Source organism: Penicillium cataractarum (genome assembly GCF_028827025.1).
Source record: "Penicillium cataractarum strain IBT 29864 chromosome Unknown utg000002l, whole genome shotgun sequence".
Taxonomy (NCBI): Eukaryota; Fungi; Ascomycota; class Eurotiomycetes; order Eurotiales; family Aspergillaceae; genus Penicillium; species Penicillium cataractarum.
Genome location: NW_026622738.1, coordinates 5,874,450 through 5,899,519, shown reverse-complemented (window position 1 = coordinate 5,899,519; position 25,070 = coordinate 5,874,450). Strand labels below are relative to the sequence as shown.

The following is a 25,070-nucleotide window of genomic DNA, read 5'->3' as shown; positions in this document are numbered from 1 at the left end:
AAAGATGAGATTAGATCGTATCTGGCTAGTCCTTTCTTTCTAACTCTTTTCTCAAAGTTGAATTATCACGAAGTGATGCCTAGAATTGATTGAATTTCCGTTAGTGAGGCAGCCGCAACAAACATTTACCAAATCGGGCAATCGGCGAAGATAAGCCAAGATAACGCGGCCCTCGACACCTCAGGCAACAGGAGTCCCCATCTTCCGAACAAGCTTCCTGCCATTATCATCTTTCACCTTTCACCTCCATCTTCCTTCCCCACCCTTCGAGGCCCTCGACACTCTTCTCCTGGAAGCCTCTCTGTCGGTATGCTGCATTGGATCGTCTTTTACACTTGGCAAATCCTCCCTTCTATCGATCTCAATTGCTGACAGTCGCTCCACCATCTATTCAGACTCGAACCACCTCATGAGCAACGACTTCTCCACAACTGAAACAACCTCGTCTGCCCATCGCGTCTAAACAGTCTTTACTTTCCGCCATGGCCCCCGGGCAGGGTGGCAAGAGGAAGCGCGGTGAGCGCTCGTGGTCTGGCGACTCGGCCAGCAACGAAGCTCTGCGACCCTCTCCTCATCGCCCCGGTACGCTCAACATGGCGCAACATCCCTCCCAACCAGGGCATCACGCCAGCCCTCAACGAGACCAGAATGAGGCGCGCGACAGATCTCGTCGACAGTCCGGCCATCAAGGCGGCGGTCGCGGCAGTTCCCGCCGAGGCTCATTTGAAGGTCAAAATTTTTCGAGTTCACAACACAGAGAACCAAGCGCAATGTCTCCTCCTCCCCGCGCCCCGTCCAGAGATGGACTAGAAGCTCCTCAGAAAAGCGGCGAATACACCGCCCGTCAAGCGACACAATCACCTGCTCCCCGTACCCCCGCGTCACAGCCGCAGCTGCAATCTGTATCTCAGGCCGGCTCTGAGGCGAACGCCCCTCGCCCTTCGGCCCCTCCTCATCCCTACGACTACGAATTCGTCACGGAACGTGCTGTGGAAGAATGGGCCACGACCGGAAAGCCAAAGGTCGTAAACGAAGGAACTGCGGCCCGGTTGGATCAAGACCTCGCGCGTTTGGCCTCTATCTACCAAGAGCTCATTCGGTCTGCAATTTACGGTCGACTACCGCCTTCGGAGGCCGGAAATGCTGTAAAGGAGATTATCGCCGATGAAGCTACCTCTCGGGGCTCGGGAGCAGAAGGCGAAGCGCAAACTCATTCAACCTTGGACTTCGACTCGTCCTCGTTATTCCTCGACACCCTTTCAATCATCACCGATGCCGACACCTCCAACCCCGCTCTCAAACCACTCGTCTTCGCAACCGCTATTTCTGCAGAACTCATGCGTCTCCAGCTTGATACCCCCTTGTTGCAGTCATTGGGCCTAGTCCGCGAAACTTTCGCGCGCATGGGCATTCGGAAGCAAACCAATTTGCTGTACCGACAGTCGAACTACAACCTCCTCAGAGAAGAGTCTGAAGGATACTCTAAGCTTCTGACGGAGCTGTTCACCACGAGTAGCAACGAGCCTCCATCAAGTGAGGTAGTTGAAGATACTTTCGAGAGAGTCAAGGCCATGATTGGCGCATTTGACATGGATGTTGGGCGAGTCCTGGATGTGATGCTAGATGTGTTTGCTGCAGTTCTTGTCAAGCAGTATCGCTTCTTTGTGAAACTGCTACGAGCTAGCTCCTGGTGGCCCAAGGAGGAGCCCTTTCACAATTTGGAGGGGGTTTCACGGGCCTCTGGACTGCCAAAGTGGGCACTACCCGGGTCCACTGGTTGGAATACCACCGAGAATGAGCGAGCTAGCATCTTACAGTCAAATGAGCATCGCGACCGAGAATTCTGGAACCGAGTGCGACAAATTGGCGTCCGGGCTTTCTTCGAGATCGGCCGCAAGCCACTCTCGGAGGAGGAAAAGAAAAAGGCCCTACCAGAAACCAATCACCTATCCGAAGAACAGGAAGCTACCCGAACGTGGATCAAAGAGACTGGAACAATGCCACCGAAGGGCAACCGGGTTGCAGCTCAACTCCTTGGCTTCAAGCTACGATTCTACTCTTCTTCAGCTCGATCCAAATCGGACAACCTACCCGACAACCTCATCTACCTAGCTGCCTTGCTCATCAAGGTTGGCTTCATTTCCCTACGCGACCTCTATGCCCACCTCTGGAGACCCGACGATTCCATGGACGTTCTCAGGGAGGAAAAGATGGCCGAGAAGGCAGAACGAGAGAGAGCTGCACGGCCCGGTGGTGGTGTCAATGCCCTGATGCTAGCCGGTGCTTTGTCTGACGATACACTTCCACCACCTTCACGTCTTCGCGAGCCTGAGTCCCGGCTGGCTACTCCATCGCGAGACCAGGATGCCGACAAGCAACCCACTGCTAAAGCTGAGGATGCTCTGCCAGACCCCTCGGATCAGAAGGTGTTGCTTCTGAAGAGCCTCCTCGCCATTGGCGCGATCCCCGAATCATTGTTCGTTATGAGCAGATTCCCTTGGTTGATGGACGCCTACCCCGAACTCCCCGATTTCATCCACCGCATCCTCCACTACTCTTTGAGCAAGGTGTACACGCCCCTTCAGCCCTTGGCCTCCGTGGAGGATCTTCCTGGCCACCAGCAGATCTTGAGTCCCGATCAATCAGGAGTCCCCAAGGGTCAGCTTCGTCTAGCAGACGCCCCACCGAGACGGGTTCTCCGTTGGGCCCAGCTGGACACGGAAGACACGAACGAGGGCATCGCTTACCGCTTCTACTGGGATGACTGGGCAGATAATATCCCAGTCTGTCAGTCGGTGGATGATGTGTTCGCCCTATGCTCTTCTTTCTTCAACCTCTCGGGTCACAAGATCGGACAAGACGCCAGCCTTCTCGCAAAGCTTGCGCGCATCGGTGCAGATAGTCTTGCAAAGGACGCTTCGGAGACGAACAATACTCGCTGGCGAGACCTCTGCAAACGCCTTCTCTTGCCCGCAGTCAGTTTGACCAAGGAAAACCCCGGTGTGGTCAACGAGGTGTTTAACCTGATCAGCTTGTTCCCCCGTGATGTTCGTTACAATATGTATGCAGAGTGGTACACTGGACAGACATCCAGACTGCCTGACATCCAATCTGCTTTCAAACAGGCGACGGCAGAGACCAAGGACGTCCTCAAGCGTCTTAGCAAGACCAATATCCGACCCATGGCTCGTGCTTTGGCCAAGATTGCCTACGCGAACCCTGGCATCGTTATCAATGTCGCTATTGGTCAGATCGAATCATATGAGAACCTCATTGAAGTGGTCGTGGAATGTGCTCGCTATTTCACGAACCTAGGCTATGACATCCTCACCTGGTCACTCATCAATTCGCTTGGCCAGAAAGGAAGAAGCCGCGTGCAAGAAGGTGGTCTTCTCACCAGCCGGTGGTTGAATGCGCTGTCCACCTTTGCTGGCCGAACATTCAAACGTTACTCCGTCATGGATCCAGCACCTCTGTTGCAGTACGTAGTGGAGCAGCTGCGTCATAACAATTCGACCGACCTCATCGTGCTAGAGCAGATGATCAGCTCCATGGCCGGTATTATTACGGACACCAACTTTAATGATGCCCAAATCCAGGCTATGGCAGGTGGCGAGGTCCTCCAGTCGCAGACCATTCTTCAACTCTTGGACAAGCGCCACGAGTCTAAGACCACGTCAAAGCGACTGTTGAAATCATTGACCCATACTCGACTTGCGGGTCAGTTGCTGGTTGCGATTGCCCAAGAACGAATGACTTGCGTCTTCAACGAGTCATCTTCTGAGCTTAAACTTCTGGGCAACATCTTCGACGAGATTCACCGCATCCTGACTCAGTATCTCGACCTTCTCCGGAGCAACCTCTCGGTTGAAGAGTTCGACTCCTTCGTTCCCGACTTTGCTTCCTTGATCAAAGAATTTGGCATTCAGCCTGAGATCGCATTCTGGATCAGGCGTCCTAGCGTTTCACGGAAGATTGCTGACAGCGAGCTGTCTAAGCAAAAGCTTGAAGCTTCGTCTGCGAAGACGGGAACTGGTAACAGCGGCCCTGCAGCCCAGTCCAACGACGAAAACAAGATGGACGTTGACGAGGGTGAAGTGACAACTGAGACAGATGGCACCGCAGACGAGACTGCAATGGATGTCGACAAAACAGAGCAGTCCACTACTGCATCTCCTACCGCTACCACCCCTAGCCCCTTAGCCGCTAACCCCGTCATGCAAGATTTGATCGAAACCGTCAAGTCCTCGCTGCCTGCGGAGACCTGGGAAAATGTGGGTGCGCACTTCTATGCGACTTTCTGGCAACTGTCTCTCTATGATGTTCACGTTCCCGAGAAATACTACGATGAAGAGAGACGCAGACTGCAAAGACGTGTGACGACCCTGAACAATGACCGATCTGATCTCAGCATGATCGGTATGCAACGAAAGGACCAAACGAGAAGGAGTCTCAACCAAATTCAGGATCAGCTTCTATCGGAGTTGAAGGCTCACACCCAAGCATATGCCCAAACTCGAGGCAGACTGCAGAAGGAGAAGGAGCGGTGGTTTGCTCATATGCGATTGAAATACGACCCGTTAAACGTTGCTCTGTTAGAGCAATGTTTCATTCCTCGTCTCCTCCTCTCGCCACTCGACGCTTTCTTCTCCTTCAAGATGCTCAAGTTCCTCCACAACTCGGGAACTCCCAACTTCCGAACTATGGGCTTACTGGATCAGCTCTTCCGTGAACACCGACTCGTTTCCCTCATCTTCCTTTGCACCTCGAAGGAAGCTGACAATCTGGGACAGTTCCTGGGCAAGGTTATGGGTGATTTGAGTGAGTGGCATGCAGATCAAGCTGTCTATGAGAAGGAAGCATTTGGTACCAAACGAGACTTACCCGGATTCGCCAAGAAGCTTGACCCTGAAGGAGTTCCGATCGTCTTCCTCGATTACGAAGACTTCCGGCGCCTTCTTTACAAGTGGCACCGACTGGTTAACAATGCCCTTCAAACGTGTCTAAAGGGAGGCGAGTACATGCACATCCGAAATGCCATCAGTGTGCTCAAGGCGATCGTTCCATACTTCCCTGCTGTCAACTGGATGGGTACACAGCTGCTAGAGACTGTCAATCTCCTCAGTAAGAATGACGAGAGAGACGACGTCAAGATTCCAGCTGCCTCTCTCATTGGTGATTTCAACCGACGATCGAAGAAGTGGATGCTTCCACAGCAGTTCTATCTCAACAACAGCAATGTCCCCGATGCTGGACAGGAGAAGGCTGGCTCGCAGCCCCCGGGAGACCGAACCACCAGGGCCGATCTTTCACGACCTAAATCCTCGACGCCTACGCCTTTGAATGCTTCCGCGCCGGAATTCAAGCCCGGAATGCAAGAGTGAGTTGAAGCGCTATCAACTAAACATGATTCAAGAACTAACTTCTCTTATCTGTCAGTACTGCGGGTGTTTCGAGCAAGGCCGAAGTTGAGGACGGCGAGATTGAAGATGCCAAGATGACTGATGCTGGATCGGTCAGGGGAGTTGAGGATGCAAAGTCTGCAACGCCTGCGAGGAATGTGCTGACGCCGACCGATACCACCTCTGCCGCCATGGATACCAGTGCCGATGGTGATCGTCTGCAACCTCCTGGTGCAGACCAACGTGGACAGAGAGAATCATCGCGATCACGACTTGGCCCTCGGGGGCCTGATTCAGGTCGCCAACTTGATATCCCGAAGAGACCGGACGTGGAGCGTCCTCCTGCCATTAATCCTCGCCAACAGGCTCGTCTTCCCCGTCATACTGCGGCGGACAACAGACTGCCTCCTCGTCCCGACTTGATGGATGATCGGCGGGACAGGCATCAGGAGTTCAACCCGCGTACCCGCCACGCTGTTCCTGAACACATACGGTTCGACGGCCCTGGTGCCGACAGTCGAGGCCACGGGCGTATGGGTGACCGAGACCGTGACTTCCCGATGAGACCTCCTCTCGATGACCCAATGCGCGGTCCACCTTATCGTGAGGGTAGTCGCCTTCCACGAGATGCCGACTGGCCCAATGACCGCCCAGGACGCCCCCGGCACGACTCCTTCCATGGTCGCGAAGGTCCTCCTCGTGGCGATCTCATCCCTGATTTCCCTGAACGGGCACCCGACGGTCCCCCTCGGCGTGGAGAACCACCGCTTCGAGCTGAAAAGGATGACCGCCGACCATTCTCTCAACGTGGACCTACCCCTCCAAGAGCTGATCTGCCTAATCGCCCAGAGCGATTCCCTGACGACCGCCGATCTGCCAGCTTCCCCCAGCCGGGCCTACTCCCTGGAGAGATCCCAAGAGGACCTCGTGCTGGGCATGACCCAATGGGCCCGGATATGAGTCACGGTCGGTTGCGACAACCTGATCAGCCAGCAGACATTCCGTCTGGCCCGCGGCAAAGGAATCGCGGACGCAATGTGTCTTCACAGCAACCCGCTCCAGGTCCAAGCAATGGCAAGGCACCGACGCCTGAACGACAACTACCCACGGGCCCTGGCCGTCATGGCGGGCGTGGGGGACCCGACCAATCTCCCGCTACACCAGCCCCTCTGGAGAGCGTCTGGACGTCTCCGGCATTCATCCCGATCGGCTGAATAACATCGTCGATTCTACCCCACAAGCGCCTGCGCCAGTCTCGACCCCCCAGTCGGGTCCTCGTGGTGGACTAGGTCAGCAGCAAGGGCCTCGCGGTCCTGGTGGAGAGCGTGGACGCGGCGACAAAAGATTTGCTGGAATCAACAACATGCTTCAGCAGACTAACGGCCCTGCTGAACGCGGTAATGTTACTCCACCGGTTCGCGGACGGGGTGCAAATCGACAGTCGACTGCTTCGAATACTGGATCTCCTCGTCCACCCACTGGGCCTGCTGCCGCCGCTGGTGCTGCCGAAGATGAGGGCCAGCCTCGCAACCGACCTGACAGCCGTGCTGACCTGATCGACGACGCTACAACACCCGATAACCGCAGGTCCGGTCGAGGCAGCGATCGCGATAAGAATCGTGACCGCGGGCGTCGCGGTGGAGGCGGTGGCGGTGGCAGTGTTGAAGAGGACACTAGCAGTACTGGAAACCGACGTGAAGAACGCCGTGATCGCCCTCGAGACTCAGACCGTGAGCGCACTCGCCGAAGCGACGTTGGTGCTGGTGGTTCTGGCCGCGAGGAGAAGGACAGAGACCGTGAACGCCATTCCGAACGGCGAAACCCTGGTTCGCGAGAGGAGTTGCGCCGGCGGGATCGACGTGATCGCGATGACGGGCCTCCCGAGAGTGGTGCTGCTCCCAACAGCGGCAATGCCAACGAGAATGAAGGCCGACTCCGTCCACCAGCCTCGATGGGTGCACCTCCTCCACCCCCGCCTCCACCACCTCCTCCCCCCTTGCCCAGTGACGAGAACAACCCACGTCGCTGGGGCCAAGGTGGGGGAGACCGTGGCAACCGTCCTGAGAACAGGGACCGCGACCGTGAGCGCCGGGACCGCGGGCGCGATCGCGATGGACATCACCGTGAAAGCGGCGGTGGCTCCACGCATCGCAAACGTGGACGGCCCAATAACCCCGAGGACAGCACAGGAGGGGATGCTAGTGGCCGCGGGCAAAGAATGGGCGGCGATAATAAGCGTCCTCGTCGCGGGCAGTGATAGATAGACTGCAACTGATTCGGTTATGCCTCTGCAATCTCCTTTCTCTTCTCTTCTTATGAAGATTTCCTACTTCCCTTTTATCTCACTTTTCTCCCAAATTCCATGTCTTCTTCTTTTCTGCTTTCTTCTAATGTCTTACTGATTGCACGTTGCATCGTGGCCGGTGTTTTGGGTACATCTACTCCGTCTGTACTTAACTTTTCTTTTTTCCGTCTTGCTTAATGTGGATTGGATAACAATCACACTCGGGTTTTCCTCATATATATACTTTTTAGAGAGATATCCGATAGAACTCCGCCTGTGCTGGCATACGTAGGAAGGGTATTGTGAAGGAATAAGCTAATTTCTTTCTATGTTGATCTTCATCTTCCGGCCTACTAGAAGGATTATTCAAGGCTGAAGTGGGTCCTCAGCCTTCAGCCGTCCATGACGCTGGCGTTTCAGGTGGGTATCAAACACATCCAGTAGAGCCTCGTCAACTCAAAACTTTGTATAAAGAGAACCTTGAGCCGCACAAAGTAAAATACAAACAGAACTTTCAATACAAAGCTAAAAAAAAAAATTGTAACAGAAGAGGGTATATATACAAACAAAACCAAAAGATAATCTATCAAGACAAACATAGAAAAAACAGGCTAAGCGAGAGATATCATCAAAATCATAACAGACCGAGCGAGACGAGGTCAACTTGATGAGCGAGAAACTCCCCATGCCCATCTCCACTGCATCATCAAACAGCAATCGCAACACGACGACCCTCAAACCCGCCATCAACATCCTTCCTCCTCCCCAACCCAGCCAACTTCTTCAACAAATGCGACGCCTTCCTCCTCCTCGACTGTCCCCCAGACACAATCGCGTACACAGGATCAAGTCTCTGCTGATGACCCCCCTGAAGTCCCCCCGATGAAACAGACCGACGTAACTGATAAAAGTCGCGATGCGGAACCCCCTCTTCATCCTCGGCACTCGAGAAACTCCGCAGCGAGGCTGCATCGTCGACACTGGGCGTTCGACTGTGCGGTAGTTGCCACCCCGCGCTGGCGGTAGTATAACCGCATTCCTTCCCCCGGAGCTGGCGAGTGCTGTAAAAGCGGCGTGGAGCTGCGGTTGGCATTGCGGTGACGTTGACGTTTATACTTGCGGACTTTTTGAGGTGGGGGATGTCGAGACTGGCGCGGAGCCAGGTCATTCCTTCTACGCCGAGGGTGTTGGCTGTAGAATGCGCGTCGACGTGAATTTCCTTTTCTATTTCGGTTTCGGTTTCGGTTTCGGTTTCCGTCTCTGGGAATAATCCGTCGGATGATTCGAAGTAGATGTCTTTGACGTGTGGCCACAGCGTGTCGACCTGCGGCGGACTGTAAGGGAACATATCCGGGCTTAGAGAGCGAGAGCGTGATCGTGATTGTGATCGAGAAACTGGCGTGGCCTCCGTATTGAAACTTTGACCGCGAGACCGTGTGCGGCCGCGCTGGGTATCTTGATAATTCTCTTCGTGTCGCGATGTCGAGAGTTGCGAACCGTAGAAACGACCGGCTCCTGCAGACGCGGCGCTAGGTTGGAAAGCGACCCCGGAGTCATGCATTTTCTCGCTGGGTAATTTGATCTGATTATCCACGGCGGAGGGGGACATGCTCGCGCCCTGGTAATAGAATCGCGATGTAGTCGGACTGGATACTTTCGCAGTAGCGATGGTGGTAGTAGTATCTGGACGATGTTCAACTTGAAGAGAAGGCCATATCGGTAAACCGCGATCGACGCTTTGAACCAGCAAAGCGCAGGCCTGTTTGATATCATCTTCTAGATCCTCCGACACGGACTGTCGGTTAAGTAAAGGTGACGCAGGACGAAAGTAACCTGGCTCATCGTCAAACTGGAAATAGCGGGTCCGGTCTGTGCTGGAGCTGGAGGAAGTAGTGTGGGACGAGATGGGCGTTGTGGCGGAACGCGGGCGGCTGCTGGGAGTACTGGTGGCTCCGGATGGGGGCATAGTGGCTGCACGGTCTCGGCCCCGACTGAAAGTGAAGCGTTGGCGCATGCGAAGCGCTTTTTGGGAGAGCTTGCGCTCCATGGGTTTGCGCTGGGAATAGATTTCTTGGTATCAGAGCGAGCGTGGGAAGTATGATGTAGAATAGGTTGTATGTGGTGTTTAGTGACGGACAGTGTCAAGTCTGGCTTGGACGGAGTGCCAGGGAAATAAATTCAAGAAATTACCAGCAGCGCAGGAGCCTTCTTTTTCGCTTCGACGCAAACAATGGCAACGACCTGCCAACGCCGACTATGCGAAAGTCGTAATGCTGGTGGCGAACGGGGAGTTGGACTCCGGAGCCACAAGTATGGCAGGATCGGGGTCAATTATGTGAACTGTGGACTTTTCACTCTCCCTTTCTTATCGATTTTCGTTTATCAGAGTCAATCCAGTGCGGGGTTTAGTCGTTACCCTGCCAGATTCAATTCTAGGACGTAATAATGTTTCAAATGGCAAATTGTTGTGATCCAGGTGGGCTGGTTGATGTTGGCCGTACGACGGGCACTGGTATGCGGGGGGTAGAGAGAGGAAGTATAACCCGGCAAAACGAGGGATGATGGAAGTAATGGAACGCGGATCGAAGGAAGTAAAAGGAAGGGAGGAAGGGAAAACAGGGAGAAAAGAAATAGGGAAAGAAATTGAGGAAAAGACCAGGGTAGAAGTAGTCGAAAAACCCGGACGGGGATTCGATAAGTGTCAAGCTTTGTCCACCACGGAGTCGGAGGGGGTCCAAGGGTCTGCTTTGGGGTCTTTTCAGGTCTCCATCTATTAGCGGGCGCCAGTGGCTTCATGGTGGAGGAGGGCCTGACGATTCACAAAGCACAGACAAATCAAAGGACCGATTGTATCGTCGACTAGCTACTAAGGTGCGACGATGATCCGCGATAAAGACCAGCGCGAACGAGTCTGAGTTTACTATCATGGCTGCTTCTAGGCCGTCTAGGCCCTTTGATAACAGCTCAAATCGGCCCAGTAGAAACCTCGGAAAAACTAACAAAATCAACCAAAATAACTGGGGGAGGTACTGGCGCTAGCGTAGAGGCAAACGGGAGCAGGTCGGTTAGGGCTGCGATTGTTGATTTGCACGTCTCGAATTATCCCTCAAATCATTAGAGATGATAGGCGTATCAAGTGGTGTACACGACAGTATTAACCGCCAACAAAGGACCAACGGGTTCCACTATTCAGCAGGCCGTGCTCTATGGACTAGGACAAAGGGAAGATCACTACGACAAAAGTCTAGAACGGAGAAACTAAGACAACCAAAACACAAAAGCCCATAACGCTAGTTCGAGGGAGCATCTCAACTCGTTATCTGGCCCTTTAGTGCCCCCTTTTAGTTGGATTTACCCTTTGGCACTAACGACGAGTCACAAGATAAAGGACGGAAAAAGGACTAATTCCTTTGTGGCTATATGAGCCACCGTGTTACTTATCCCAGTCGATAACATAATACCCTGACTGACTATTGGTTCTCATTTATGATTCTTTACTTGGAAACTGGAAACTGCTCAGGCGACCACCAAAGACTGGCCCCGATCCCACGACCCACGCTCTCTCCCCAGCCATTGACATCGTTAAACATTCACCACCAAGTCTTGAAGCCCCCATTATTGCAGCCCGCCCACTGCTGGCGGCTCCTCTGACTCAAACCCGTTTCGATCCCTGGCCCAAGTGTGGATAGGTGGGTTCGATAAGGTGGATTTCGCGCCCTCCCTGCAATATAACAATTCTTCATGGCAATACTCTATACCCCGACCGTAGCGTAGCGAGGAGTACGAAAGCACAGACCTTTATTACTTTATAATATCCTGTAAGGCTGGTGCGACATTTCACCCTGGACCCGGTCGGGCGCCTGGAGGTGGAGTAGTCAAAACTGAAACATGTTTAGGTTGATTGACAATTAAGACCAGGAGGGTAAGACCCGGGCAGCGAATTAGATGTTGTTGCACGGTGACACGGGTTATATGATGATCGATGCAATTATTGATGGGACTGTTGGGTTGATGCAAGGGCGAGGACACGAGCAAAGATTTAAAGAGTACTAATTATCTTGTAGAACGTGGCACTATATACAGAGTCAAAATTGTAAATCGTCAACTTCTGCAACTGTCTTCTTCGATAGGATTACGACTAAACGAGTACTGCCATTCTCGCCTTGGCAAAGCGCCCAGTACAAAGTAGTCAAGCCAACCTCATTAGCAAAGCTACTGTACTCTGTTAGTTGCTTTCTGACTCCGGACTAGTCTCGCTATAGTAACAACTGCGCAACTACTCCTACCATTCACCACCGTAGCACTCGCTCCAAGACACCTGCTTCTCCAGAACGCCACAATCCTCGGCAAGTCATGCATGACCAGGACAACTAGATTGTTCGAGACCATATATTCCACCGAGCCTCAGCATACCAACACTACCCACGGAGTACTGCCTCTCAAACCTCCAGCTAAAAATTAGCCGCCCCCAAACTCAACTTCTTCAACAGTCCTGCACATGCATTCCCGGAACTTCTTCGGCCCCAAATACCCACCCGCGTCCTCGGCACGGTCCTGCCCATCACCTGCAAACTAATTAACTAGCTAGCCCCCATTTACTAACAAGTTATAACTGAATTCATCTAACTCGCTGATCGAAATGAGTTCAGTGCAACTCAGCCAGATTCTAAGCCTCAATCAGCAGCGGAACTGACGACGGGCCTTGCCCCGATTTAGACGATCGAGGCGACGAACTAAGTCGCCTTGTGACTTGCTAGTGCGGCGCACGGCGACTGGAATTGGATCTTGTTCCCGGGGCTGGGGGGAGATCTTCCGTGAGTGCGACCGTGCGCCGGGATGGCCGATATCTCAGAATCTCAATTGATGTATACACGGTTGAGGTGGCTGGAGGTGGATTTGGGAGTATTGAACTACGGGCTTGCCAGGAATATATACACCCCCGGGAGATGGGTACCTGTGGATAATCTTGGATGGTGTCGTAGATGAATCAGCGGTGGCATTGATTACCGTGAAAGGGTAGATACCTTATGGGCTACTATATATATAGCACGGAATACCAGAAGACACAGGTTTTGGAACAAGGGTAATGGAGGTTCGTGCAAAGCTCAACGAAGGATCACCTGAAGGCACTAGACCAACTTGTGCAATTCAGACGCTTAGGTATCTACTTTTGTGCCAACGGGCATTCAACTGTAAGGCTGCTACGAGTATATGTGAACGATAACTACGAAAGGAAGACGATTCCAAAATAGACCATCTGCGGGACAGTCCAAAAGGTCATTGATTGTATATTTGGTGAATAAAAAAAAGAGCGACGCGTTCGCCGCACGGATAACCAGTGCGAAAAAAACGGTCTGGTCATCGGATTGTTCAAAATAGACCCATCAACCCCCAGGCAAAATTGCGCTTGGAAAAGCGACCCAGAGGGTGGGTCAGATGGAGAGCAGTTGGATGCTTCTTTGGCAGTCTTCTCGACAAGGCCTTGCAAAACAAAGTTCACAATGGACCAGGTGAGATTCGAGAGAGGCAGTTGGATGCTCATCTCCCTGACTAGCGAAACGGATAAAAGATCGGCAACCTCTACTTCCCCGGATAACGCCATGGTACCTGGCACAGGCGCGAGACTTGAAACTCGGAAGCACGTCCCGTTCGTGGTGGAGACCACAAGAAGGGCGGCTCCCGGGCGGGAGTCCATCGTGTCTAGGACAGGAGCATGGGGGCGGCTGCAAGTGACTGCGCCAATGTTATCTTATTTCATTATGAGGATTTACCACGCGGTGATATCCTCCACCTCGGCTTCACCGAAGGTGCTGCTCTTCGTCAGCTTGTTGACACTGGCCACGGCCGCGGCACCGTCAACGTTGGACTGAGACATGATATCGGGCAGGACTTCATGGAAGAAGGCAACAATGTGGCGGTTGACCTGCTCAAACTGCAACAGGAAGGCATCGTGACCCTCAGGGCTATCGATACGCTCCAACCGGGAATCAGGGATGCCATCGGCGACCTCCTGCTGCTCGGCAAAGGTGAACAGGCCATCGGACTCGATACCCAGTACAAGAGCTGGCTGCTGAACCTTGGAAAGAGCCTCCAAGACAGGGTTCTCTGAATCCGGGCTGGCACGGTGCCGAGAAACGTCGTGGGTATCCAGCTTGCGGGTCATGGCAATGTAGCAGTTGGCATCAAAGCGCTTGACAAACTTGTCACCCTGGTAGCGGAGATAGGACTGGGCAGAGAAATAAGTTGGTGGACGCGGGCGGCCGTCGGGCTTGGTTGGAGTCGGCGCAGAGAGAATCTTGGTGCCAGAGAACTGGGGATCCATGTATTGAACTTCGGACTGAGGGACAGGGGAGTGTTGACGGCTCTCTGACCGCGAGGTCGTACCGCCGCGGTGTCCATCGTTGTGAATAGCCCAGTGCTCATTGGGAGGAGTGGGTAGCTTTTCAGTGCCATTGATGTTCTGACGCTTGGAAGGGTCCGGCACGTTGCGTCCGAACCGTGACTCGAACGAGTTGCGGCTGCGGTAGGTGAGCAACGCCGACATACGGGCCGCTCCAAGGCCGGTCGCTGGCGGATCATTGAAAGGATAGTATCCGTCATCGTATTTGGGATCACTGTAGATGCTCTGTCTCTGGGCCTCGCCCCAGCTGATGCACCAGGCGGAGTGGCGAGCAGATGTCGCAATGGGAACAATGGCACGGACATAGTCCTTGCCAAAGAATGAGTATTCCAGAGTGAGCATACCGCCCATGGAGCCACCGACGACAGCAGCAATCTGCTTGACACCTAGGTCGTCCAGGACGAGCTTGTGGATGTTCACGTCATCCCGCACGGTAGTGAGCGGGAATTCCGGTCCATAGTAGCCATTCTCAGGCTTACCATCCTTGTAGGTGACCGCGCTCGCACTACCGTACGGGCTACCGAGACTGTTCAAGCAGACAACGAAGAAGCGGGAGACATCAAAGGCCTGACCCGGTCCACCGAGGAGGGGGCCCCACCAATCGGCGACATCGGCACTCCCACTCAGGGCATGGCAGATCACCAAGACATTGTCGCCCTTGGGTGATAGAACACCACGGGTAGTATAGGCGACCGGCACATTGTATAGAGTCACACCGGATTCGAGGGTGAAGGAGGGAATGACCGCAATGGACTGTTCCTCAATCAGGGCCGCATATGGGTTCTCAGGCTGGGAATCGACTCTCTCTACGGGATTTAGTAGCCGTTCAGGTCGTAATATATAGGGAAAGGGGAAGTGGGAGACTGACGGAGTTTCGCAGTGGGGGAACTGCTAGTTTCGGCAACCATTGTGAATCGTGGTTGTCGAAGAATTGTCAAGGTAAAAGATGGAGAATGGAAAGGAGGGGGGGGGGGAGAAGGGCGAAAGAAATAAATCCTTCGGTCCCACCAAATGAGTCAGGAACCCCGCGGGGCCTTCCCAGCCAATCAGAACTCGCGGAGAATGATGGCAGAAAGGAAAGGGCATGCAGGGCGGTAGATCACGTGCTTCCGAATTTTCGAACCCACAAATCCATTTCCAACCGGCCAAAATTGAACTTCTTCTCTTCATTCTCGTACTATCGCCAACCTCACCCAACCCCTCCAAAAAAAACCCCCTCATCCATCACAATGGCCAAGACCAAGAAGTCCGGTGACACCCTCGCCTCCCGCCTGGCTCTCGTCATGAAGTCCGGCAAGGGTGAGTTATTCCTCCAACTCCTAGCATTAGCGCTGTGCGCAGAATGTTAACATTTCTCTCCAGTTACCATGGGTTCCAAGTCCACCATGAAGACCCTCCGCTCTGGCAAGGCCAAGCTGGTCCTCATTGCCGGTAACTGCCCTCCTCTGCGCAAGTCCGAGCTCGAGTACTACGCCATGCTCGCCAAGGTCCCCGTCCACCACTTCAACGGCAACAACGTACGTTTTCCCCCTTGCCAAGTCGACGCTCGTCAGAGCCGTCGCAGCTGCCAGCCAGCTCCACTACTCAGAGAAGAAGTCGGCATAGTCCACTTCGGAGAGTGAAGTTGCTCAGCGATGGGATTCCCCCAAACAGGGATCCCGGAGAGCCGAACCGTAGCACTAACTTTTTTTTCTTCCTTCGTATAGATTGAGCTCGGTACTGCTTGCGGTAAGCTCTTCCGCTGCTCTACCATGGCTGTCCTGGATGCCGGTGACTCCGACATCCTCAGCCGTGAGGCCTAAATGCAACACTCTTCTGTTGCTGAAAAAGTCACGACTTATGACGTCGGGCCGACTGGCCCTGTTCTTCAAGCCCGCGGACTCGATGTTCTAAAGGGTGAAAAATAAGGATGAGGGTCTAATGGCGACCCCTAGGAATAGTCTTGAATCAAAACAAAAAAATTTCTCCAAAAAGAGCAATCTTTTCCATCTTGATATCGGTCTATCTTTTATTGTTCCCGTGTAGTCACCGCAACTCTTGCAGATCTCCCTTGACCTGCTTTTGTCCACCCTTTCGCCGCTTAAGTGTTACGGATATTCTTCGGAATGCCCAGACGGGCCAAGTCCAACCCCCCACGCCATGCTTGCGGGGTCACCAGAGTATAGTATCCACCTCGTTGCACTTGCTTCTCCGCGATTCACTCGCAATTGATCTACAAACAGCCTAATGTTCTTGGGCCAAGCCAGAAGTTTTTAGCCTGAAGCTCTCATTTACGGAAAATGGGCTATAGAGGAGTCCGCCGATCTGTTACCGCTCCTGCAGGAGTCGGTATAAAGGGGCCCGATGTCCTGACCTTGGGGTATTCTCTTGGTTCTCAAGAACTCTCTTTTTTTTTGGGATGCCACTATGAGGAGTCTCTTTTTTCTCGCATCTTTAGGCCTTGTAGCCGCTGAAAACGGCTTAGATGGCTGGCTTCGTTACGCTTCGCTGCCATGCTCCCACGAATGTCAATCTAAGCTCCCTGCCAGCATCGTGGTGCTCAACGCGACGAAGACGAGCCCCATATATGTTGCAGGCTCGGAAATACAAGACGGATTGAAGAGTATCTATGGATCTCATGCCCAAATCAGCAAGAGCCAATGCAAGACATCTTCTTCTGTTGTCGTCGGTACAGTGGAACAATATCGCAAGGCTTGTGGATCATTGAGCGAAATTCCAGAGCTCGCAGAGGATGGGTTCTGGCTCAGCATCGACGGACGGAAGATTCGTATTCTCGGATCCACTGAGCGTGGTGCACTCTACGGTGCCTTTGAGTATCTGTCGATGCTGGCACAGGGCAACTTCTCCACGGTCTCCTACGCCACGAGCCCATCTGCGCCAATTCGCTGGGTGAACCAATGGGACAATATGGACGGTAGAATTGAGCGAGGGTACGGTGGGCCTTCGATATTTTTCAATAATGGGGCCATTGTCGACGACTTGACTCGAGTTAAGCAATATGCCCGCCTGCTGGCCTCGATTCGAATCAACGCTGTGGTGGTCAACAACGTTAATGCCAACGCTACTTTACTTACCCCGGACAACCTCAAGGGACTTGGCCGGATCGCAGATGTTTTCAGGCCGTACGGCATTCAAGTCGGCATCTCCCTCAATTTCGCATCCCCCGAAGACCTAGGTGGACTAGACACTTTCGATCCGCTCGATCCATCAGTCATTAGCTGGTGGAGCAACATCACCGAGCAGGTGTATCAGCATGTTCCAGATATGGCGGGATACCTGGTCAAAGCGGATTCGGAAGGACAGCCGGGCCCTCAAACATACAATCGTACATTATCTGAGGGCGCAAACCTCTTCGCCAAGGCAGTGCAGCCATACGGAGGCATTGTCATGTTCCGTGCCTTTGTCTACAACAAACTCAACGAGTCCAACTGGACGGCAGATCGTGCTAATGCTGCCGTGGACTTTTTCAAGGACCTCGATGGCGAATTTGATGAGAATGTTGTGGTGCAAATTAAATACGGACCCATCGATTTCCAGGTTCGCGAGCCGGCATCTCCATTGTTCGCTAATCTCTTCAACACGAGCACTGCCATTGAACTCCAGGTCACTCAGGAGTATCTGGGACAGCAATCTCATCTCGTCTATCTACCTCCTCTGTGGAAGACCATCTTGGATTTCGATTTACGGGTGGATGGCAAGTCTTCTCTCGTGCGTGATGTTTACACCGGTAAGCGGTTTAATCGGAAATTGGGTGGTTCAGCCGCTGTTGTCAATGTTGGTACCAACACAACCTGGCTGGGAAGTCACCTCGCTATGTCAAATCTCTACGCATACGGCCGACTTGCATGGAACCCGGCAGATGATGCCACGACTATGCTGCAAGACTGGATCCGGCTGACATTCGGCCTGGATCAAACAGTGCTTAGCACTATCACGAAAATGTCGATGGAGTCATGGCCCGCATATGAGGGCTACAGTGGAAACCTTGGAATTCAAACATTGACCGATATCCTGTACACTCACTACGGACCCAACCCAGCTTCTCAAGATAACAATGGATGGGGCCAATGGACCCGCGCAGACCACAATGGCATTGGGATGGATCGCACTGTGAGCAACGGCACAGGCTTCTCAGGGCAGTATCCCGACGAGCTTGCTACTATATACGAAAATATTGACAGTACACCGGATGATCTTCTGCTGTGGTTCCATCATGTCAATTACACATATCAACTTCACTCCGGCAAGACAGTCATTCAGCACTTCTACGATGCGCACTACACCGGTGCGGCGACGGCGCAAACATTCCGCACACAGTGGGCGTCACTGGAGGGGAAGATCGACGATGGGCGATACAATCACGTCCTTCGTCGACTTGACTATCAATCCGGGCACTCAATCATCTGGAGAGACGCGATCAACAATTTCTATCACAACCTCTCTGGTATCCCCGACACGGCTAAACGTGTTAACCATCACCCGTGGCGCATCGAAGCGGAGAGCATGAAGTTGGACGGATACAAGCCCTATACGGTGAGCCCTTTCGAGACCGCCTCTGGTCCCGTTGCTATTGTGACTGCCTCGAATACAACTGTCGGCACGGCTACTACCAAGATCAACTTCGCCTCTGGAACATACGATCTGGCAGTGAATTACTATGACATTTTTGGAGGGCAGTCTCAATGGCAGGTCTACTTGAATGACAAGCAGGTTGGTGAATGGGTGGGGAATAGTGAGGATGTTTATAGCCACACCCCGTCTATCTATTTGGATGGACACTCGGCTATTCGCATCAAGTTCCGTGGAGTCAAAGTCAAGAAGGGCGATACACTGAAGATTGTGGGCAGGCCTGACGGGGTTGAGCCAGCTCCTCTCGACTATGTGTCATTCTTGCCTGAGGGGGTGGTGGATTAAGGGGTTTGGGTACTTGAATTGATGTACATTGAATGATCGCAATTGACTGCTAGGTACTACTCTGTGAAGGTTACCGTAATAATACTCTAAAATGTTCTCGATGATTGTAATGTAGCTTAGCTAGTAATTGATACATGTTAACTACTACCGTAAACTACAAGGTTTCCGATGGCGCCCCACGGGAGGACAACAATAACTGCGGAGCGTAGCGGATTTTATTGAGTTCGCATACGATCTATACAGTTCGCATACAATCAATTACTACATATGGAGATTATATATTAAACAAGGGGGGAGAGAGAACCCCCTAGGACCCCCCACCTAGGTAGGTGAATAGCTAGAAACCATGGGGGGCTATAGGGATACAATATGAAGGACTTGCACGACATGCAACAGATATCAATAAATAGAAAACTCCCCGCTGACTGGCTGATCCACCAGTATATCGCTATACGAGATAAGTACTGCCAGCCGCCGAAATCTATGCTCCTGGGCAGATAATGAATGGCCACAAGAGGCATCAGAACCAAGCAGTAAGTACATATATTCCAATCCCAGTTGCTGAAGTCCTACAATTTTCCCCAGGGGCACCAAAGCCAGTTGCATCCTGGAATGGAAGGATCGCAAAATTACACACGTCATAATGCCGGATGGTCTACCTGACAGCATCTGCTTGGCCTTTATCGTGCCGTTACTGAGTTCAGATAATGCAAATGCATCGAACCCCGCAGAGACAGTCTGGTTCAGGAATCGCGCAGTGAGGTCGTCAAGGCCGGTATCTGAGATTATGAAAAGCTCCCTGACGATCAAACAGCCCGTGGGGCTAATTCTGTGGAAAGGTCGGCTAGGAGGGATATCACCCTGGCGAATGAGGCCTAACGAGACCGAACCCTCATCAGCAAGCCACGAGCGGTCCCTGGGGCATATGGGTCCAGTCCGGTAAAATGATTGTATCTCTGCTGGCAGGGTGTTATGAAGCTCAATGATAAATCGCTCCATTAATTTGGCGGGATCCATGGTATAATCAACCGGGATGTTTACGCCTATCGCACCCATGATACCGTACACTCTGTCGTGGGGCCGTTTGCAGGTACGATGAGTAGAAGTCAGTAAGAGTTCGCTGGCGTTCATGGTATTTAGGTTGTGGAGATTGATTGTAGTAACAGCGTCAATTGCCTCAAGCCATAAGTGAACATCAGCCTCTGTGACTGACAATTTTTCTGGGGGTTGAAGTATGCTCAGATGATCGTCTTCACTCATCCAAGCACCTCCTTCCCACTTCGGTCCTCGCATGTTCAAAAGGGCTTGATTGACATATCGCAGAGTTTTGGCCAGATGATCGACCGTGATGGCATTTCCACTGACACTGTGGCGGACAGTATCTCCATTTTTGTCGTAAAAGATGGCATCAAGGCGCAGAGCAGCCTCCTGAAGTGTCCATAGCGATGTTGTCCATGGAACAACCTTTGTTAGCGACGCAATCAAGTTTGCTCTACGACGGAATTCAACGAGACTTGCAGTGCCTCTTTCAAATTGATAGCGGCTTGGGAACGGTATAGTGACTGGGTCCATCATGGTTGGCTCTTCAGGAACCCACGAGCAGATCTCGGCTAAAACATCGTCACCTCCTGAGCATAGCCAAACTGCTGCACGAGCGGCAGAACGAAAGATTTCGCTTTGTTTGCCGATTTCCTGCCCATGGAGTGGATCAGAGTCGAGTTGGGGTATGCAAAAGACGTCTACCCAAGCGTGATCTCCATTCGCAATTTTTTGAATGGCCAAGTCCAAGTCTTGTCGACTAAAAAGTGAGTTTGCCGGGATTTGCCAATAACCTCCTTCCACTGGAGTATCAAAATCCCGGCTACGATGCTTCCACCGACCCCAGGTATAAGAGATGACGACATACTCCGGACATGGGCTCGGGGTTTCGACACTGATACCACCAGGTTGTATGAGGCGATATGGATATGTCATCTTTTTTTGCGCTTCTCTCGCGATCAAAGACGCGCTTGAAACATCTTGCACGTACTCATCACGGAATGGAATGCCAAAACTTTCATGCAGAACCCCCGATTGTACATATGTCCCAAATACGAATGTGGGAACAAGTAGCCTGTCCGTTGTCGCGGAGCGATCTGCGTCCCAATTCTCGGAATTGATCTGGTGTTTTTTGCTACGATGTTAGTCTCTAAAAACGCTTTGATCTTATCAATGGTTGGGAAAACTTACCACATAGGCAGGCATATTTTCGAATTTTGGGGCAATTTTTAACGATGGAAAGGTAAATGTTGAATGTCCGTTTGCTGAGTGGCCGAGGGCGGGGTTGCTTCATCACTTATCGTTAATGATTTCTTAGCCCCGCTATGTGTAGGTGTAATCACGTGTACCTTGGAGGGGTTAACACTAAACTGAAAAACCGTTTGCAAAGAGTAGCTTGAACTCCTTTAAACCCCTATTCCACCTATTATTTGGCGATATCATGACAAAAAGAGCTATTCTTATTGGAATTGAATACCTCCCAAAATGCTGTGATCGTCATCCGGCATTGGAGTCGAAGGGTTGTATCAACGATGTCGAGGCCATTAGCACCTATCTGTGTGCATCATTGGGGTTCACGGAAAAGAACATCTACAAGCTTATCTCTTATCCCCAAACACATAAACCACCCACGCAATCGACGCTGTTGGCTACTTACTCCAATGTAGTGCAGACTTTCAGTCTTCTTGGTCAGGCCAGTGACGAGGGTGATCTTGCCTATATCCATTTCTCTGGACCGGTTTCCAAAGATCGCGCAATGATCTTTCAACTTGGACGAATGAAGCATTTCCATGATGCGCTCCAACTGCCCAATGATGCCAATGGAGTGTCATATCTGTATGAATCGGAGCTTAAAACCCTTCTCCGTGGTCTTGCTGCGAAGGGGCTTAACGTGAATTTTACTCTTGACGGCCGCGAGGGCCACGCAAGCGGGTCCAGCGGGCATTCCCATCCCTCAAGATTCAATCCTGCGAAACTACCTGACATGCTCATCATTGAATGGGATATGTCGGTAGATAATGGAAGCACCTGGCTTAGATACCCTCATTCCCCAGACATCTATACCATGCTGTCCGTCGCTCCCAGATTTTACTCGCTACCGTCACCCATCATGGATGCCTTGTCAGACCGGCACTATGGTTTCCTCACCCACTTTCTTCTTTTAGCATTGAAAAGAAATGCCTCGCATTTGACATGGGATGATATTACCTTGGAGGTCGGCCTAGAGACTGAAGGCATGGAACAGGTCAACTTCATATGCTCAGGACCGACCAATAAACTATTCCTTCGAGAAGGGAATCAACACGAGATATATCCAGCATTGCGCTTTAGGTCAACATTGATACGGGATGGAGAGTCTGTAAGACTTATTGTAGAGGCTGGGAAACTACATGGCCTTTCTCACGGAGTCACTGGTTACTTCTTTCCTCTGGAAAAAGAACTCGTACAGAACGGGCTGCCCCGGGAAAATGCTAGATTTTTTTTCAAAATTACAACCGTCAATCAACTATTCAGCCAGGCTGAGCCATGTGATTCTGCCACTCTGTCAAAAGATCTCGGTAAGAAAATCTGGACACTGAGCTGCTCCATTTTGTGCATGCTGAGGTATTAATATTTAGAGTTAGGTCTTCTAACAGGCCATCAAAATTCACTTCAAGGGGTTTCAACTATCCAAAGAGAAGATGTCTGGGGTCAATGTTCATTGAAAGCCAAAGAGCAAGTCGCGTCCTACTTCTCAACTCTTGAAATTCATGGCGGTCCATCGGTATTCGCCGGTCATATCAATGTCGATGTCGTGGGTGGATACAACATCAGACCTGAAAATCCTGAATTCCCTACTGCCAGAGAAAACCCCACGTTTACATCAGACAGATGCCTTCACGTACTCTCACAGGACTGCGTGACAGTACTCTTGAGCAATGACGTGGAAGAGCCCCTATATATTCAACTGCTCCATTTTGACAGTGACTTTGGCATCACCGAGATATCCGCAAAACAAACCTATCGGAATTTGGATACTACCTCTAATATACGGCATAAGTTGGAGCGTCACCTTAGTTTCGAGATCAGCATTTCCTTACCGAGTGAGATCGACGGTGATAAGAGCATTCTTAAGGCCACCGAAGTGATCAAAGTTATGATAACGAATCGACCAACATCATTCTCTTCGCTCTGTCTGAGGCCTATCACGGACAAGGAATTCTTGCGAATGCATCGTGATCCTCTTGCACAGTACTCAGTGACTGGCGTTGAGATTGGCTCAACCATTGAAACCATCACTAACAATATGAGGCCGACAACACGTACTATATACAGTTCTGAAGCCCCAACGCTTCAAGACAAGTGGTGTTGCTTTAACTTGAAATTCGTCATTCACAAGACGGCAGAGTCCCTTGCAGCTGTCTGATATAGCAGATCCTTCTCTTCCGGTTTTTTCAACGCATGGGATGTTGTCGTTGATGATGCTGATAAAAGCTTCACTGCATGAGCTTTGGCAGAAGAATGGGAATCATGGGTAGTTTGTGTCAGTCTAGCCAGTAGACAAGATCCATTTGCAGATCTAAACAGAATATTTGGTTGACTTGGTATCTCTTCGGCTCGAATGAACTTGTCGGCCAGTTGCTCTTCTGTGGTCGCCCACCATTCTCCATGCACATATCGAGAAATGTACATAACCCCTGTCACATAAAGGACATAAATTGTCCACACACATTGAAGCTTGACTGGCATCCAGATTAAGGAGCATACCAGAAACACAGGGAAATTGAGACCCAGAGCAGCAATGAGAGCTATTCCAATGATCTCTTTCCATCGACGCCGTCGGGGGTGACCATAGTGTCGGAAAAACTGCAGGACAATCTCCTCTGGCCCGCAGATGACTTGGAAGCCTTGCTTAGTGCTCACGAGTAGTTTGCTCGCTGGGCATATCGTGGAACTGTCAACTTCTTCATTATTTCCCGAGGCAGTCGCTATAGATGCTGAGGCTTTTGGCTTGGGGATCAAGACGTCTTGCCGAGCCAGTGTCAGGAAAGCACCGAGTAATTTCAGTATCAAAGGAATCAGCCAGATTATCATAAATGCTGATTTCCATATAATCATAACGGCGATTGCAACGGCGATTGCTGTAATCTCTGATGTGGCAATGGCCATCAAGATTTTCGGAGTCACCGGGCCAACATCACTTTCCACGATCATGTCTTTGGCAATCGGCCTGGAGTTGTGCTCTTCTTCCACCGACAGCTGCAGATAGTGGACGGTAAAGATTTGACGCCGGTCTCTTGCTCCAGTATGACTGGATTCCATTTTCCTTTCAGTCTCTTGCAAGCCAGGAATGGCTTTCGTTGCTCTCGAGGACATTCGATTCAACACCTTAACCCATAAACCATTGCGAACGCTTGCTTCTCGCTTGAATAGCCCGTCTTGAAATAGCTGGTATGTCATATTCGTATCAGGGAAGAATGCAGTACCCAGCATTTGTCCACAAAGCTCCCCTTGAAACAGCCCATGGTTAAAAAATGTATCCATAGTTTCGAGAGCTGTCTTATGGAGTGGACCACCCAGTGGCATGAAAATTGCTACTTTCCACGCATTCCGTAACGAGAAATTAGAAAATCCACGGTGAGGCCATAGCAGGCGATAGAAAGCATCATCGGTCGCAACTTCGGTTCCTATATACCCGATCAAAGTACCCAGTGCGCTGAGAACGTTGGACAAAGGAATGTGATCTGTGGCCGAAGTGTTAGACATGATGAAGTGTTTCCTGTCTGAGATTTTATGAAGCTAAACAAATTTAGTACCTCGAAATGTCTGCTCTTATTTTCTAGCAATACAGTGTGTTTACCCCGCCAAATTGATGACGTGGCTGAGCATTAGGATTGGTTACATCGGGACCTGCTAGAGCCGCAAGGCTGAATTTTCTACTCGCAATTATTATGCATGAAGCCATGGCCAAAACCTAACTCAGCCAAACCCACCAGTGGGTTAGCCTTTGGGTCGAGTCCCTTTGGCCACGAATAGTACAAACAAGAGAATT

At 51.6% G+C, this 25,070-nt stretch overlaps 7 protein-coding genes across 7 annotated transcripts; 3 read left to right on the top strand and 4 right to left on the bottom strand.

Annotated features, from left to right (window-relative positions):
• Nucleotides 1-482: 482 nt before the first annotated feature.
• On the top strand, nucleotides 483-7,659 carry N7496_004160 (putative THO complex component (Rlr1); the record flags this gene model as incomplete). Its single annotated transcript, XM_056697091.1, has 3 exons — nucleotides 483-5,380; nucleotides 5,440-6,533; nucleotides 6,578-7,659. 3 exons carry the CDS (start codon nucleotides 483-485, stop codon nucleotides 7,657-7,659), a joined length of 7,074 nt encoding a protein of 2,357 aa, XP_056559303.1.
• Nucleotides 7,660-8,392: 733 nt separating this feature from the next.
• N7496_004159 (uncharacterized protein) lies at nucleotides 8,393-9,733 on the bottom strand (the record flags this gene model as incomplete). The annotated part of the gene is made up of 1 exon (XM_056697090.1): nucleotides 8,393-9,733. One exon carries the CDS (start codon nucleotides 9,731-9,733, stop codon nucleotides 8,393-8,395), a length of 1,341 nt encoding a protein of 446 aa, XP_056559302.1.
• Nucleotides 9,734-13,453: 3,720 nt separating this feature from the next.
• On the bottom strand, nucleotides 13,454-14,994 carry met2 (homoserine O-acetyltransferase; the record flags this gene model as incomplete). Its single annotated transcript, XM_056697089.1, has 2 exons — nucleotides 13,454-14,892; nucleotides 14,955-14,994. 2 exons carry the CDS (start codon nucleotides 14,992-14,994, stop codon nucleotides 13,454-13,456), a joined length of 1,479 nt encoding a protein of 492 aa, XP_056559301.1.
• A 321-nt stretch (nucleotides 14,995-15,315) lies between these two features.
• On the top strand, nucleotides 15,316-15,888 carry N7496_004157 (60S ribosomal protein eL30; the record flags this gene model as incomplete). The annotated part of the gene is made up of 3 exons (XM_056697088.1): nucleotides 15,316-15,385; nucleotides 15,449-15,603; nucleotides 15,793-15,888. The coding sequence occupies 3 exons, from the start codon at nucleotides 15,316-15,318 to the stop codon at nucleotides 15,886-15,888; spliced, it is 321 nt and encodes a 106-aa protein (XP_056559300.1).
• Nucleotides 15,889-16,492: 604 nt separating this feature from the next.
• On the top strand, nucleotides 16,493-19,000 carry aguA (alpha-glucuronidase; the record flags this gene model as incomplete). Its single annotated transcript, XM_056697087.1, has 1 exon — nucleotides 16,493-19,000. The coding sequence occupies one exon, from the start codon at nucleotides 16,493-16,495 to the stop codon at nucleotides 18,998-19,000; it is 2,508 nt and encodes an 835-aa protein (XP_056559299.1).
• A 137-nt stretch (nucleotides 19,001-19,137) lies between these two features.
• N7496_004155 (uncharacterized protein) lies at nucleotides 19,138-21,234 on the bottom strand (the record flags this gene model as incomplete). Its single annotated transcript, XM_056697086.1, has 3 exons — nucleotides 19,138-19,196; nucleotides 19,660-21,173; nucleotides 21,230-21,234. 3 exons carry the CDS (start codon nucleotides 21,232-21,234, stop codon nucleotides 19,138-19,140), a joined length of 1,578 nt encoding a protein of 525 aa, XP_056559298.1.
• A 2,176-nt stretch (nucleotides 21,235-23,410) lies between these two features.
• N7496_004154 (uncharacterized protein) lies at nucleotides 23,411-24,784 on the bottom strand (the record flags this gene model as incomplete). The annotated part of the gene is made up of 1 exon (XM_056697085.1): nucleotides 23,411-24,784. The coding sequence occupies one exon, from the start codon at nucleotides 24,782-24,784 to the stop codon at nucleotides 23,411-23,413; it is 1,374 nt and encodes a 457-aa protein (XP_056559297.1).
• Between the last annotated feature and the right edge of the window lie 286 nt (nucleotides 24,785-25,070).